A 16,492-nucleotide genomic window follows, 5' to 3' on the forward strand; every position below is an offset into this window, starting at 1 on the left:
TACTTAGCAATGATGATCTGGAATATATTCAATTATTTATGCACGTCTCTAGGAGGTATAATTTTTAGGAAAGGAAAGTTGCTATTAGTCATCTATTGATTTTAATACCAACTTTATAAGTGTTGTTATAAATCAAACTATTAATAGATTCAAATCAGGCATTTCGGGTTGTTGTGAAGTTTGTCATTTATTGATATTTCACAATGAGCTGCATGCTGGAGATCTTGTTAGGACTTACACATCCTTCTCTACATAGCTGAGAAGGCCAAGAAAATCCCTGGAGATGAGGATCATCTATGGAGCCCTTATGCAGACTGGTGTTGTCATTGTTTTCTCACCCTTGGCACTTCAATTTAATCCAAGTGCATCTATGTTACACTGAGTCACATAGCGGGACACTGAGTGACATTTACATGCTCCAGAAAAGAGCAATACAATTAATTGATGTGAATGGATTATTTAAATGCCAGGACTAGTGTCTTTGGCCCCATGCCTTCAAATGACAGCATTTAATTATGATTTACCCTTTGTGTGGCAATATCTCACATGGTACTTCTCTTTTTGTTTTCCTCACTTTTATCAATCCACTGAGATTTGACATGGTTGCCACCTCAGCAGGCAGGTCATAAAAACCATTCAGATATAAATAATGCAAAAGCCCATATGCTGAAATCAAATGACTCAATATTTGTTAATTAAGTATCAAAACGAATTATCAGCATAATACAGATGTCAGCAACTTAGCCTCACCCTTGATCTTTCAAGATACCTCTTAGTGCCTTCCAGTGTGATTATGGCAAGCTGTAATTGTCTAGGAAGGCCTCAGTCTAAACCAGTAGACGATCGGAGGTTGTGGGGGACTGCAGACAAAGCAATAAAAAAAAGTGGGGCGAGATGGTTCTTAGACTCCTCCATTAAATGTTCAAATGCCATGTACAATTCCGTGCACATAAGATTTTTTTAAAGCATTTATCTGACTTTTTTTAACCAGACATGCTTGCCATTGGCAAATTATGTTCTAACATCTACTTCTGACAGATGTATTCCCGCTCCTCCTAATCCGTACTCTCCCCTTTCTGTGCCAAATCTATTCATTCTTTTTTTCTTACCCATTTTGGCCTCACACATTCTCTGCCTCACAGAATCATTGTCACCAGAAATCCACTCTCTAATCTAACCAGTGCCAGCACTGAAAACCAATTATCAGTTCCTCAAAACTAAAAGACTATTTTGTAGTCCCCGCATCCATTCTCAACTTGTTCTCTCCTGAGCCCCTCTTATCAGCATGAGCCCCTCCATCGATTCATAAGTGTTTGCACCCTCCCGCAAGCAGATCTCCAGTTGTTTTTCCCCCAACCTCTACCCAATGTATTCAGTAATCCCCAATTCACCAATTTAATTTTGCAACAGAGGGTCCTGTGGTACCTTTGAGACTAACAGAAGTACTGGGAGCATAAGCTTTCGTGGGTCAGAACCTCACTTCTTCAGATGCAAGCCCTTGCATCTGAAGAAGTGAGGTTCTGACCCACGAAAGCTTATGCTCCCAGTACTTCTGTTAGTCTCAAAGGTGCCACAGGACCCTTTGTTGCTTTTTACAGATTCAGACTAACACGGCTACCCCTCTGATACTCAATTTAATTTTGGCCTCTTTCCCAGATCATCAGTTCTATTTTCCACCTCCACAATCCTTCAGTTCAATTCTCAGCCCCTCCTCTTCTAAATCTATACATGTATTGGCTTCTCTCTACAAATTAATCAATTCTTTTTTCGGTCCTTCCTCTTTCCAGCCTGTTCAGTTCTTCCCTCCTCCCCCAGTACATAATTTCTCAGACCCCTACCCCACTGCTCACAATTAGTCAGTATAGTTTCAAGACTCAGTGTATCAGCTGAATTATTTGGTCGCTATCCCCAGTCAGTCGATATAATGCAAGACCCGCTTTCCCATCCATCGAATCAGTTTTTGCCTTGCCTTTCCAAATCCATCAGTTCACAGATTTCCTTCCCACAATTCATCCGTTTAATTCTCAGACCCACTCTCACTCAGTCAATTGAATTACTGAACTTACCTACCCAAATTAATTAGGAAGGCATCATCAATTTTAGGGAAATTAAGTTTAAATGTGGATAAAATAGACAAGTCAAGCACTTTGAAGAGCCTTTGACTTAAATATCAGATTAACCAGACAGGCAAATTGATCCTTTAAATACTAAAATAATAAAGCATTGATTTTAAATTAAAAGGCTGTGTATACCAGTTTCCTCTAAGGTAGTACAATCTATTTTAGTATAATATGTAGAAAAATTAGGTTTCAGATTATTTTCATCATACATAGTCTAGTATTTTGATATTGTTGAATTAATGTTTAAACTCACTTTTAAAACATGAAAAATATATGTACAAATAGAAGGCTTTTTCAATGAACATAGAGTTGTTATAGCTGTGCAAAAAATCAGCAGTCTCTCATTGAAGAATATTTTTAATGTTAAAAAGATGCTTAATTGTGCTTTATTGTTCCAAACCCTAAGTGATATAATTAGCAGATGTGTTTGCCATTAAATTTGGCTTTGTTAGCTCTTTGCTATTCTTTTCTTTAAATAGTATTTTGTGAAATGTTGATGTGAAATTGCTTTATGCATAACTTATCAACAAGGCAGCAAGGTGTTAGTCTTTAAATACTTAATAAAAAATTCAATTTCTCATGATATTTGCAGATATAGATGAGTGCAATGAAGCAGTAACCATTGCCTGTGGAGATCATGCGAAATGTGAAAATGTGTATGGAGGATATAACTGCTCCTGTAAGGAAGGTTATCAACCATCCACAGGAAAATTACAGTTTAAGCCAAATGATGGCACTTCCTGCCAAGGTAAATGATATTATAAAGGTTTATGTGTTATTATAGAACTACATCTTCTGAGAAACCCACCAGTGTCTCTTTATCTTCAGTTAGATTAATCAGCCAGACATGAAAAAGAGGCAAGGCACTCACACCTATATTTTCTAAGAATATCATTGAGATGTGCTCTTAGAAATGTATTTGTACTGAACAATGTGATGAAATCTGAAGACCCAACCTGACATTGTGCTGCGGTGTATTCTAAGCTGTATAAGCCCGATTTCTTCTCTCACTCATACCAGTGTAAACAGTGGGTACGTCTTCACTACCCACTGTATCGGCGGGTAGCAATCGATTTATCCAGGATCGATATATCGCGTCTCGTTAAGACATGATATATCGATCCCCGAATGCGCTCACCGTTGACTCCGGAACTCCACCAGAGTGAGCGGCGGTAGCGCAGTTGACGGGGGAGCCACAGCCGTCGATCCCGCGCCATGTGGACCCCAGGTAATTCGATCCAAGATACTTCGACTTCAGCTACGCTATTTGCGTAGCTGAAGTTGTGTATCTTGAATAGATCTCCTCTCCCCCCTCCCCCCCCCCCAGTGCAGACCAGCGAGTCAATGGGTCAAATTTTCTGCTGGTGTAAATTAGCAAAACTCCACTGAAGTAAATGGAGCTGTTCCCATTTAAACCAGCAGAGAATGTGGTTTGGTGCCTTTATACCACTGTAAACCCAGTAAGTGAGGTCAGAATCAGGTCTTAATAGTTTATGCTTGTGAATGATCCATATGTAGGCACAAGTTTCAAATACTGTAGAGGTTTGGGTTTTCTTATGCAATAACTGTTACTGTAATTGATTAGTCTTCTTTTTAATTTCTACAGAAAATCCAAAGGCAAAGTGCAAGTTACATAATGACTGTATAACTGAAAATATTACTCAAACCTTAGCTGAAGTAAGTAGCAATGGTTTATAGATTAATTTGCAAATTCTTTTATTGTTTCTCTTTTAAAACTGTTATTTCGATTATAATATCTATTGAGGCACTTTTAACAAATGGCTGAAGATATAGTTGAATGTAAGCATATATATAGAAGTCTTTTTAATACTTCCAGCTTATTTGAAATGGTTATGTATTTGAATAGCAGTGTTAATTTGCCTGCAAGCTTTGTTTTGTTTGTGTCTCCAGTGAACTAAATCATGTTGTGCATAGAATTCAGAAGTGTGGTAATCACTCAACAGTTTCTGAATGGCAAGTTCTTGAAATTACACCTTTCTACATTTAATTATGTGCAGCTATTTGTTTGTTCTGAAGGAAACCTAGAAAGATAATTTATAGAGGCAGTGAAGGCAAGTGACAAAATATAAAATAGAGCAATAATACACTTGGGTACCAATATTTTTCTCTCCTTCAAAACATCGTGTGTTAGGCTGCATGTGAAAGAATTGGGGAACCAGATTTTTTCCCCAGTAGCATAAATTTCAAACAGCAAATTAAATAAACTGGTGAGTCCACAAGACTATCGGTTTCTGATTTGACTTAGTGAATCACCACAGTGTGGGTTTGCTTTTTATCTCAAGCAGTTTGCCTCAATGATCAGATTTAAAAGAACCCAGTCTTTTAACATAAGAGGTTTGATTTCTTCTATTTTAAGGTATACATTATATTAACATGCTTACTGTAAATTAAGTAGAGAAGACAGGATAAGTACAACATCTGAACTTAAAACCGAATGACTGTCTGTTTTTAAACCTGTATTTAAACTAGGGTTGGGTCAAAACCTTGAATCTAAATTTGGAAGAAAAATGATTGCTTTAAATTTGAGTCCTTGGATCTGAACCTACCCGTGTAGTTTTGATTCTGAGTTAGATCAAAAACAGAAAGAGGCCTGTTTTCCAGTTCCATTAGAATGCAACCAAAGATAAAGTCCGGATCTCATGAGAGCACTATCTCATGGGATATTCACCTTTGAGATCACAGGAATCTCACCAAATTGGATGATCTCATTATGTTTCTACTATATAGGGATGAAATCTCGTTGGATTTCAATGCCAGAAAATCTGAAACCCTTCTCTGATTCAGCCATGACACTGAATTCTGAACCCTAGCCTAAACCTAATACAGATCCAGATCTCAATCTTCTCAGCCCATTATTAATATAAACATTTTTGTACAAACATTTCCATCTAATTACTTTATATTAATATTTTCAGTAGGGAAGTTATTTAATAGTTTTCAACTCTTAGCAGTGAAGATTAAGATTGCAATAGAATTTTGGTAATCTGTGTGCTTTATAGTCCTCATTTTTTAAAAAACTGGCCATCTGTTTCCACCTCTCAGCAAAGATTTAACAGAAGAGGCTGTAGGTAAGTTTGTCATACTACTAAGATTTAATTATTTTTACAAAATATGCAACAAAATGTTTACTAGAACATAATGGAGCATTATGCTAAATAAAACTGAGTTGTACTGGTCAAAATAAATTAAAACAGTATGCTGTATATGTATTATACTTTTATGATGTCTATTTGCCTGGTCAAATTCTGGCTTGCCTACTCAATTGGAGTAGCTCCATAAGTAGACCCACTGACCTGCTGTGCCCAGGGGCGGCTCCAGGCACCAGCGCAGCAAGCATGTGCCTGGGGCGGCAAGCCACGGGGGGCGGCCTGCCAGTTGCTGTGAGGGTGGCAGGCAGGCGGCTTTCAGTGGCATGCCTGCGGGAGGTCCGCCCGGTCCCGCGGCTTCGGCGGCAATTCAGCGGCGGGGACGCCAATGGCGCGGCACTGGCGGACCTCCCACAGGCATGCCACCGAATCCGCGTGACGGCACACCGCCGAAAGCCGCCTGCCTGCCGTGCTTGGGGCGGCAAAAAACATAGAGCCGCCCCTGGCTGTGCCCCTGTTTGTGTGTAGAAACCAGCCCTTATTCAGTAATTCACAGAAATCATTAATTTATTTCCCCATCATTTGTGCAACTCTTTTATATTCCTAAAAAGTCATCAGTGGTTGCTTTGCTGGTTGAATTGCCAGTGGAATCTCCTAAGTATACTGATTTCCTGTTTCTTTCAGATTAGGACTATAAAAGAACCCTTGGCTTTCCTGCAAGAATTCAATAGGAACACTGTGGGACAACTTTCACCTGTAGATATGATTTCATATGTGGAAGCATTATCTGTATCTTACCCATCACTAAGTACCATGAATAACACAATTTCTGACAAGGAAGCACTTACTAATGTGACTATTAATGTAAGTGCTTGAGCATTACTGTTGTATTTTTTTTTTCTTTTATAAATAGCATAAGGCTTTTGTGCTTAAAAAATATTTTTATACTGACAGGTTTTTGTTAACACCGTGAACAATTTTGTTCAAAAGGATAAAATTACAGTTTGGGAAGCACTCCCTACAGATAACAGGAGAACAAGTCTCACTAAGCTGATGCATGCTGCGGAACAGGCAATGCTGCTCATGTCACAGAACTTCAAAAAGACAACACAGCTAGATATTAATGCAAGTGAAATGGGTAAGAAAAAGAAAATGAATGTAAGTGATACTTTAGAGGTGAATTACACTGTGAAATTTTTTCAGTATAAATTGTTGAGATTAAAGTAGTGTTATGTAAAACCCACAGATTTTGGGTTTTAAGAGTTTGAATGAGCAACCAAAAAACACCTACAGATTTTGGGCCAGATCCTCGGCTAATGTAAATCAGCTAACTATATTGACTTCAATGAAGGTAAGACCGGGTGCACAAGCTGAGGATCTAGCTTGGTTCTTAGAGGGATGATGTAGAGGGTCATGCTTTCCGCTCTGAATGTTTTCCAGTTCAAACTTCACTCATCACCAAAGTGGCAGTCATCACACTGCTTTTAGCAAATCACTGTACATCTTGAACAGATGCATTAAAAATGCCAACAGAATGAAAATTAGAGTTGCTAGCAGAACTCTACAAGCCGCATTTTGTTTTATTTTTGATTCAGTAAAAGCAATATAAACAACTAGTCTGTGCCTTGAAGGCCCAGCCCTGTGCTGGTGATGGCACAGCTGTGTTTTGAATTTCAAGAAAGTTCAGATAAGGATATTGGGGAAGATCTCAACTTGACTTCCCAGTATCTCCCTCCATGTATAAGTTGATTGTCTTCTGTGTTATGGTCTTAGGAAGACACTAAGAGTAGCATTTTCAAAAGTGCTCAGCTTTGGCCTATCTCCTCTCACTGAAGGCAGTCATGCAGTGAACATAACAGTGTTACTATAGGCTTCAGTGGGAGCAGAGTAAGGCTCGTGCTGTACCCTTTTTGAGACTCTATCCTAAGACTATACTCTTTCCCCTTTTTGGTGTGACCAGCCATTCTGCTTTCCTTCTTCCAGAGTAACTCATATATCCTCTGATTGACCCAGTTTCCTGATCTGGTGTAGTAAAATCCAGTATTGCCTCCCCTGGTCACATCAATCTTGCCATTTACAGATCACTCCCCAGAATTCACCATGATACTGAGAAAAAACCTGCCTCCATTTCTAAGGAAGAACAGATCCTTTTCCTTCTTTCACTTTAGTGAGATTTGCTGTTGTCAGATGAAATGAGGGAGACAACACAGAATGAACCACTGTCTCATAAGCTCCAGGGTGCCTGTTGCATTTGAAATTTGTAGAACAGATGGACCCAGTTGTATGGCCAACTGTGGGAGTAATTTACTAGGCCACACCCTAAAGAGAGCAAATGCTAATACAGAGACCTAATGAAGAGCTTTGAAAATTTCAGTCATTTTCTGGCAAAGTTTTGTTTGAGAATCAGAATTTATAGGTGCTTATCCAAACTGAACTCAAACTCTAAACCTTTTGAAGTTTTCCCATTACTACTCAGCACTGTGAATATCTTACCCACAATGCCTATGTGTTTCCCAGACACTTATTTTTGAGACCAGGCCCACAAGAATGTCTCATTCTCCATTGCATTTCATGGTGCAGCTTATTGAACTACAGACTATCCAAATCTTCAGCTGCGAAGAACTATTTCTTACATCCTGACAAACATTTTCTGACAGCTGGTCTATTTAAGAGCTCATATTGTTTTTGTGTGCTGTGCTATAAGCAATGCAGATGGTTTAGTTTAGTGATTCTAGCCCATCAGTCAAGTTTTAGATTTTTTTTTTTCTTTAAGGCCTGATTGACTTTTTTTTCCCCACTGAGGGTGATTGAAACTCTGCACTATATTGAACTGAGTAAAGAGCTCAGTGTCCTCTAATGTAGTTTTTGTCCTGAGGGGCGAAGATTGTTTGTTTGTTTTTGTTTTGTTTGTTGACAGCACACATCATTATATCATGGTGCATTTCGTACCAGGGAATGATCACTGTGAGATATTCACTTTTCAAAACTTGGCTTTTCGGAATGTTACTATTCAATGGAGGATTTTATCCTTTGCTTTTTATAATTGTGATTTGTGGTCCCTTTCAGAAATGAATTTTTAATAAAGCAATAGCTCTTCCTAAAGTAACCTACATTATTCTTTCCAGTGCCTAATTTAATGCAAAGTAAATAAAAGACCATATTTTTCATGGAAAGAATAAAAGGTATGAGAGAAAAATGTATGCATTAGAATAACAAAGTCTAGAGGTTTAAAGCAAACATGTACCTATTAATAGCATTTCTCCTCGAAATATTTGGCACAATGATGTATTTTTAAAATTCACAATAATTATGCAATCTGATGTCACATTTATTAACCTAACTGTAAATTATATTAGACTGTAATGGAAGTGATTTGCATAGTATTTTTCTTTTTACAGCTCTCAGGGTTTTTGCTTTTGATTCGCACCACATGAAACACATTCACCCTCATGCACACCTGGGAGGAGATTATATAAAGATATCTCCAAAGAAAAAGGAATCACCTAATTCTAATGGTAAGAAAAAGCCATTAAACAATGGTTTAAGCAGCACTCCTGGTACCTACTTGCTGGCAAAAATCAGATGCATAATTCACTAACTGTGCAGTTGTGACGTTGATAGCAGTAGAGAAAGGCATTTGTAACACCTTGTTGTCTAGCCCTGGGTCCTATCTACAGCTTCCACTGGTGTAATGCACCACAGGAATATTATGCCTCTTATTTTTGCCAGTTTTTATATGGAAACCGCCCTCCATTTTTGTATGTTTTATTACAATATGTTTTAAATGTACTAAAATACTAATGATCATACTGGCACATCTAAAGCACTTTACAAGGAAGCATATTTCTGTAGCTATCTTAAAGCCCGAGATGCGTTTACATATATTAAAAATATGTAAAGTAAGATCCAAGTATAACTAGCCCATCCAGACTGACCCCAACTCCCAAGGAATGAATTGATCAGCAGCACAATAAAACTTCCCATTCCCAACTACCCCATGCATCTCAACCCACTCCTCAGCAAAGAGAAAGCCAAGACAGTAGACAAGTCTTACAACCTGTCAGAGTTGGATTAAGTGGAAGGAATGACTTGCAGACTCAGTTACCCCTCCTGAAAAATACCCAGTCAAATGTTCTTTGAAACCAAGAAGCTGTTACCCTGATTGCAGTGGCGGGAGTACCACTCAGAGATATACAAAAGTGATGGTGGCTATATTGAGAACCTAGAGGGATAATATACCATTTATGTGAAATCCCCTCATACTATCCCCCTAAATTGAAACACAACAGCTGTGTAATAGCACATAGCACCACTGTATAACACTTTAGGACAGACAGTGAAGAAAAAATGTCTAGCTGAAACAAGGTGGAGAATTTTGGCAGGCATAATGTACTTAAATGATCTGCGAGAGATAGTGTAGTGCTGCACTTCTCAAACTATGGGTTGGGACCCAAAAGTAGGTTGCGACCCCATTTTAATGTGGTTGCCAGGGCTGGGGTTAGACTCCCTGAGGCCTGGGTCTGAAGCCAAAGCCCAAGGGCTTCAGCCCTGGGTGGTGGGGCTCAGGCTTCAGCTTAAGCCCTAGGAGGTGGAGCCCAGGTTACAGCCCCACCCCCACCCGCCCTTAATTGTGTAGTAATTTTTGTTGTCAGAAGGGGGTCACAGTGTAAGGAAGTTTGAGAACCACTGGTGTAGTGTAATGTACAGGGCACTGGCTTCTGGGATTTAGAAGATCTGGGCTCTATCTCTGGCTCAACCATAGATCTGCTGGGTGACCTTAGGCAAGTCACTTCACAACTCTCGGTAGCTCTGTGTATCTTGTCTATTTAGTTTGTAAGTTTATTGGGGCAGGGACTCTCTTACTATGTGTTTGGATAGCACTTAGGATATTGGGGCCCTGATCTTAGCTGGGGCCTTATGCTGTCACTGAAATATGGATAATAATAAGAAATTAGAATTTTGCCAGAATACCAGAACTAGTGCCCCAAATCTGACAAAACCAACCTTGAGCTCTTTCTCCATCTTTACCTGGGTTTTCAGCCAATCAAAACCTCAATCCCAAACACCACAGAAGGTCTTGGTATCAATACTGACTCAGGAGGAAGCATCCTACGTATTACTGTGGATTTCTGTGCCTTGCATGTCTCCTGTTCAGTTACTGACCAGGCACGAAATCCTGGGTGCAGTAAAATCAATGTCCAAACTCCCATTAACTTAAAACTGGGGCCAGGATTGTATCCCCTATAATTAACATTGTTATCTTACAAGATCTGACACCTGACCTGCAGCCAGAGGTAGTATTGCTGCAAGTATACATTACTCCAGAAAAAAATGTGCATCTATCCTATTAGAATATCCAATATAAACACACATTTTTAATTCCAGTGGACATTACGTTGTTTTAAATAAGGCTATATTTCATTGTCTCTAAAACATTTTTATAAGTATTCCACAAAGATTCCATCTGTTTTGCATATTTTATGCAATAGCAGTAATCATGTCTATTGTTTATTGTTTCCTTAATGTCTTCAATTTTGTTCTACTATAAAAAAAAACCCCACAAACTACTAAACACAGTCTGTTTGATTGATAGGCACTGTTGCAGTTGTGTTTCTGAGGTATAGCAATATTGGTTCTTTGCTTTCATCATCTAAAAACTCCTCATCGAAAGATAGTTCAGAGCAGAGAGAGACAGTAAGCTCATCAGTTATTGCTGTTGCAATTAATTCAAATCCACCTACACTCTATGAGCTTGAGAAAATAACATTTACTTTAAAGTACATCAAGGTAAGATTTTTTTTTTTAATCAACATCTGAAGAAAGGAAAACAGTACTGTAATTATTTGATGTGATATAACTGTACCTACAGGATATGTTGGCTACCATGGGAAAATGTTTCTAGAGTATGTCAACAGTAATAACTACAGAGTCACTGGACTGTAATTGTGAGCAAAATTTATGAGTGTGATCAGAGAATCTTCCGGCTTCTGACCTTTCTGTATTTAGGATAATCTCACCAACAGTTTGTCAGATGATTAGAGCTATATCCATAAAAGGGAAACACTTCAAATCAGATTGAAGCGGATTTGCACAGGATAAGTGACTGCAGAAGCTTTTTGTTCTGTGCACATTAGCGTGTGTAGCACATCAGGGCCCTGGCCCATGGCATGTCATGACTGGCACTCCGAGGTCCTACCACAATACAAATAATAATAATGGGGTCTTGGCAGTTGCCAGTATCACATTTGATGTCAGTGTGTTGATGTTGAGCCAGAAATGGCTTTAAGTACCCCTGGCTCCCTCCTCCTCTCCCCGCCCACCTACCCTCTGGCTGGACTTATAAAATGTATAGGACAAATCTGTTTTCTCCCTGTGCTGTGACTATTGCAACACAAGATCATTTATGAGCAGTGAGCTAAGCCTAAAGTCCTCTTCTAGTTCACATTACTTGTAGATGGAGGCACCCCAAGTTGCTTTACAAGTGCCCAAGGTATTCAGTGTGACAGAACAGAAAGACCCATGCTGCCTTGGGGCAGGAAATGAGAAGGAAAGAATGGAACCAAGCTGTTCTATTGGGTAGGATAGAGGCAGCAATGTGGCTGTAATGTTGCAAGTTGTTCCATTCAATAGGTGCATGTATGTATATATAGCTGTGTACCAGATATAAGATTCTGACACCTTTGTAAATGCCAGGAAGGTTGGGTAATTGGATCAGTCCAGCTTGTTTAGTCCGCTGTTAACGAGGTGAATCAGGTATTTCAATGTTGTGCTATTTTTAATTGCTTGGGATAGGTTTGTTTGTTTGTTTTATGTTCTGAAGGTTGGTTTGGAGTGGGGGGCGGGTTGAGTCTTGTTTTGATTTGTTTTTTTTCCTGAACCTTCCTTCAGTAAAATACAGTTTTTAATGAATTGTTCTGAAGAGTCTCTTGATGGAAAATGTCTGCCTTTCACCATCAGTAAAACATCTTATCTCTCTTGCAGACTGCAGATAAGGATATTAAATGTGCATTTTGGAACTACTCAGCAGACACAATGAATGGCCACTGGTCTACCGAAGGCTGTGAGCTGACACATTCCAACACTACTCATACCTCATGCAAATGTAATCATCTGACTCATTTTGCTGTTTTGATGTCTTCAGGCGGCTCTGTTGTAAGTGCTATTTTTCACTTAGTGTTTTACCAAATACTTAGATCTCATTTAATGTGGTTTTTTTCATTGCCACTAATATAATTTATTGCCATCTCCCCCCCACCCCCACTCCTCTTTTGGCTCCATCTCTTTTTCCTTATTCAGCAAACACACAATTTATTGTGAACAGTGCAAACACAATTCCTCCCATTTCTGTCTGAATTTCTTTGTGTCCATTTTGCAGTATGACAGGACAGTGATGCAGCAAAGAATCTTGTTCCAAACCTTTAGTCTGTTGTTCTTTAGTTCAAAACCCACTTCAAGGCTACATTCAGATTTAACTGGTATCTGAAGTGGTCAGCAACCATATGGCCTGGGATTTTGCTCACAATGCTTTTTTGTCATATATTTGTCTTAGTATCTAAAAATCTGGAATGTCTCCTTTAAATGTATCCCCTGAGTTGCAATAGCATTGTCAGAAAATTGCATAGGAATAGCAAGGCAGGACTGAGTTCATGAACATTAAAACAGGGATCCTCACAAACATCACAGAATTGTTAAAATGCTCCCGCACTTTGTGCCCCATTTACATTAAAAGGCTCCTAAGGTTTTTGGAATCCATACAAGATATATATATATAGAGAGAGAGAGAGGAGCCTAGGTTTAGTCTCAGGAGGCAGCTTTTTTAGGCATCAGGATTGGTGATAAGAAGAGCATTAGCATGAATACGTTGTGCTGAGACAATTCTTCCACACTGTGTACTTCATACTGATAGAGGGTGCTTCTTAGTTGCTAAATAGCATCTTAAGTCTTCCGTTCAAATTTAATACTTTTGAGGGGTCCTTATATAGTTTATTTTAAAAAGAGGATAATCTCTGGGCCTGTATTTAGAATTCATACTTAGATATACTTTATGGCCAGCCACAGCCTGCCCTTATGCAGTCACGTATTTCAGAGGTTCTTTTTACTGAATACCAAGTTGCCACTGTAACTGTCCTTCTGCACAGAAAATACGTGCACATAATCATTAAAAATAGCCCATAATATTTTAGACCATTTCCATACTATGTATCTTGAACTAGCATTTGATTTAAGCAATTGTGATTTCCAAGTCCTTTATTGCTCATGTTTACATTGAAGAAAAGTGATGCCCTTATTCTATGTAGGAAAATATGAATGAGTCACTGATGGGGTAATATTTTAATGTCAGGTATTAATACATTTTCTGTTGCCAATATGGTTGTCATTTAGTAATAGATTAGATTTTTTTAAAGTCATATTACCAGATATCAATACTAAAATGATATTATGCAAGGAAATAACACATCACTGGTGTTAAGAACATTGAAATATATATTTTATTGTTGGTTTTACTGAGCATGATATCTGCCTCAAAAAAAAAATACTTTTGAGCTTATCAAAAGTGTGCATTTGCACTGCAACCCTACAAACAGTTTTGATGTATGTTTTGCAAAAAGGTAAAAGGGAGTATATTATAGAATGATGCTTTTTTGACAAGGTACACAGTTATTCTCTTAACTATTATAATATAATTTTCCCCCAGGGTGTTACAAATTATAACATTCTTACAAGAATCACTCAGCTAGGAATAATTATTTCGTTGATTTGCCTCTCCATTTGCATTTTTACCTTCTGGTTCTTCAGTGAAATTCAAAGTACTAGAACGACAATTCACAAAAATCTCTGCTGCAGTCTTTTCCTGGCAGAACTTATCTTTCTTGTTGGAATTAATATGAACAATAACAAGGTGCGTGGCTTTGTCATTCCTTGATTTTTACATTTGCAAAGTAAATATACAGTATAAAGTACCATTTTCCATATAGCATGCAATATTTTCTGATGTTAATATGAACGTTCTAGTGCTATTGACATCCTAGTCTCCACAGTACTTATGGTGAATACAAAGTGTTTTTATTGTGCATGCTTTAGAAATAGAGCCACATTAATTGATGTAGCTCCATTGAATTCAATAGTGCTTTGCCAGTTTATGCTATCTGAAAACTTGGCCTCGGTGTGGTTGGTATTTCAACTATTTCACAACCCTAATGTTTTGACCTTTAACAGTTCCACCAACTAAGCATTTAGGTGCTGTACAAAGCAATGCTGGTGAATCAATGTATGGCACTTTTCCCTCAGAGTCAGTCCTGAACCAAAGCCTCAGCCTTGTGTTAAAGACACTGTGCTGCTAGAAGTGCCGTCTACCAGAGAAGATCTAAAAGTGATTAGAATATATAGAGATATACCTAGCTCATAGAGCTGGAAGGGACCTTGAAAGGTCATCAAGTCCAGTCCCCTGCTTTCACTAGCAGGACCAAGTACTCTCCCTGACAGTTAGTTATGTTTTTTTCTCTTCTGCAGATCCCTCAATGGCCCCCTCAAGTATTGAACTCACAACGCTGGGTTTAGTAGGCCAATGCTCAAACCACTGAGCTATCCCTCCCCCTCTTGACCATTCACTGTCACTTAAGACCTCATGACACTCTTCAGTGGTGTAAGGCTGTTGAGCCCTGCTTCCTGGGAAGATTATAGTTCACCTAGATATATTCTGCCTACCTAAATTATCCTGTAGTTTCAAGTGAATATGGTATTCTTCAAATCCTGCCTTAAACTGCTGGTTAGCATTGCTGTGTACCACACACCAGAGGTGTCTGAGTCTCAGTGGAGGTGGGGGTTGTGAAGTAATCCCTGTGTAATCCACCTCAATGATGTAAAAAGTCTTCTTTAGCACCTTGACATTCTCAGGTGAAAGTTGCTATGTACATGTCAGATATTAATAATTATGATTTTTGAATTAGTTTGACATCATTTTAATAATGGACAGTTGCTAAAAAACCATCTTCTCTTTTCTCCTGTATTGCAGAACAGTATTTTAAATTGATTGAAAAATATCATTTGAAATTCCTGAGACAGCTCTCCAGTATTGATTGACTGAGGAGTGTAATTTTACAAGCATTGTTTACTAAAAGCATGTCCATATGCTTTAAAATAAAACCTTAAATAATGATTTGCCAGGCAATTTAATTTTGGTATCTAAAGGAAAAATGCATCTTAATTAATTCAGCACAATATATAGACTAGTTAGCTCCAGTTGTGGGGTCAAGAGTGTCCATTTAAAGGGATTTAGGTAGGGGGACACAGACATATCCACAGCTTGATTTTAAAGGTTAAATATATTTTCTTTGCTTTACAGTTTGCTACAGAAAAATAATAATGAAGAGGTTTAGTTTTGTGTTTAGGCCAAGTATCTCTAAGTCATGGTTAAATTTAGACTGTGATAATACCCTTTTGGCATAATTATTAATAAACAGAGCCCCCAGTCATGTATTGTAATAGTACTACATTAATTACTATTTATGACTTTGCTTTCTCTGGTTGACTTTCTAGCTCTTCTGTTCAATCACTGCTGGATTACTCCATTATTTCCTTTTAGCTGCCTTTGCATGGATGTGCATCGAAGGCATACACCTGTACCTTATAGTTGTGGGAGTCATCTACAACAAGGGATTCTTGCACAAGAACTTCTATATCTTTGGTTATGTGAGTCCAGCAGTGGTGGTTGGAATTTCAGCAGCGCTAGGATATAAATATTACGGCACTACCGAAGTGTAAGTTGCTGTTTTACGTGTCTGTTTCAGTTAGTAACATGCTGTAAGAATGCAGAGGAAGTATATGTAGGAGTTGGGCACATTTCAAGACATTCTGTGCTGTTTACTTTTCAGATGTTGGCTCAGCACAAAGAATAACTTTATATGGAGTTTTATAGGACCAGCATGTCTAATAATTCTTGTAAGTATAATTTCCCTTTTTTATTATAGTTTGTAAAACTGATAATAAAAGGTGTTTAATAATCACTAAACTATTGGCAGTCTATCTGTGAGTGCTAACTATAGGGCAGGATTGACTGTTTAAAACTATTTTTATAGTGTCTCTAAATTATTTCTATGCTGTACATCTAAATGCTTTGCTAGCTTGGAAAACAAATGTTTGACTAATAAAACTCCATTGCAGATCAGGGCTGTTTCTTCTTTTTTTTCCTTTTAACCTGATAGTTTGAGGAATTCTGTGCAGCATTTTTAGTCTGTAAGAAGCAACATCTTCACATGTCAGTGGTAT

At 38.3% G+C, this 16,492-nt stretch overlaps 1 protein-coding gene across 2 annotated transcripts in view; it reads left to right on the forward strand.

Annotated features, from left to right (window-relative positions):
• The window catches only part of ADGRL4 (adhesion G protein-coupled receptor L4), a 98,996-nt gene that overhangs the window by 59,973 nt on the left and 22,531 nt on the right, over positions 1–16,492 (forward strand). For both annotated transcript variants that reach the window (XM_054037085.1, XM_054037086.1), the window contains exons 4-13: positions 2,713–2,868; positions 3,727–3,797; positions 5,912–6,091; positions 6,182–6,365; positions 8,626–8,742; positions 10,821–11,014; positions 12,209–12,379; positions 13,923–14,126; positions 15,764–15,984; positions 16,099–16,165. In XM_054037085.1, the coding sequence (XP_053893060.1) occupies positions 2,713–2,868; positions 3,727–3,797; positions 5,912–6,091; positions 6,182–6,365; positions 8,626–8,742; positions 10,821–11,014; positions 12,209–12,379; positions 13,923–14,126; positions 15,764–15,984; positions 16,099–16,165 (1,565 nt within the window). The remainder of the gene's footprint in view (positions 1–2,712; positions 2,869–3,726; positions 3,798–5,911; positions 6,092–6,181; positions 6,366–8,625; positions 8,743–10,820; positions 11,015–12,208; positions 12,380–13,922; positions 14,127–15,763; positions 15,985–16,098; positions 16,166–16,492) is intronic.

This window comes from Malaclemys terrapin, chromosome 8 (assembly GCF_027887155.1).
Source record: "Malaclemys terrapin pileata isolate rMalTer1 chromosome 8, rMalTer1.hap1, whole genome shotgun sequence".
Lineage (NCBI taxonomy): Eukaryota > Metazoa > Chordata > Testudines > Emydidae > Malaclemys > Malaclemys terrapin.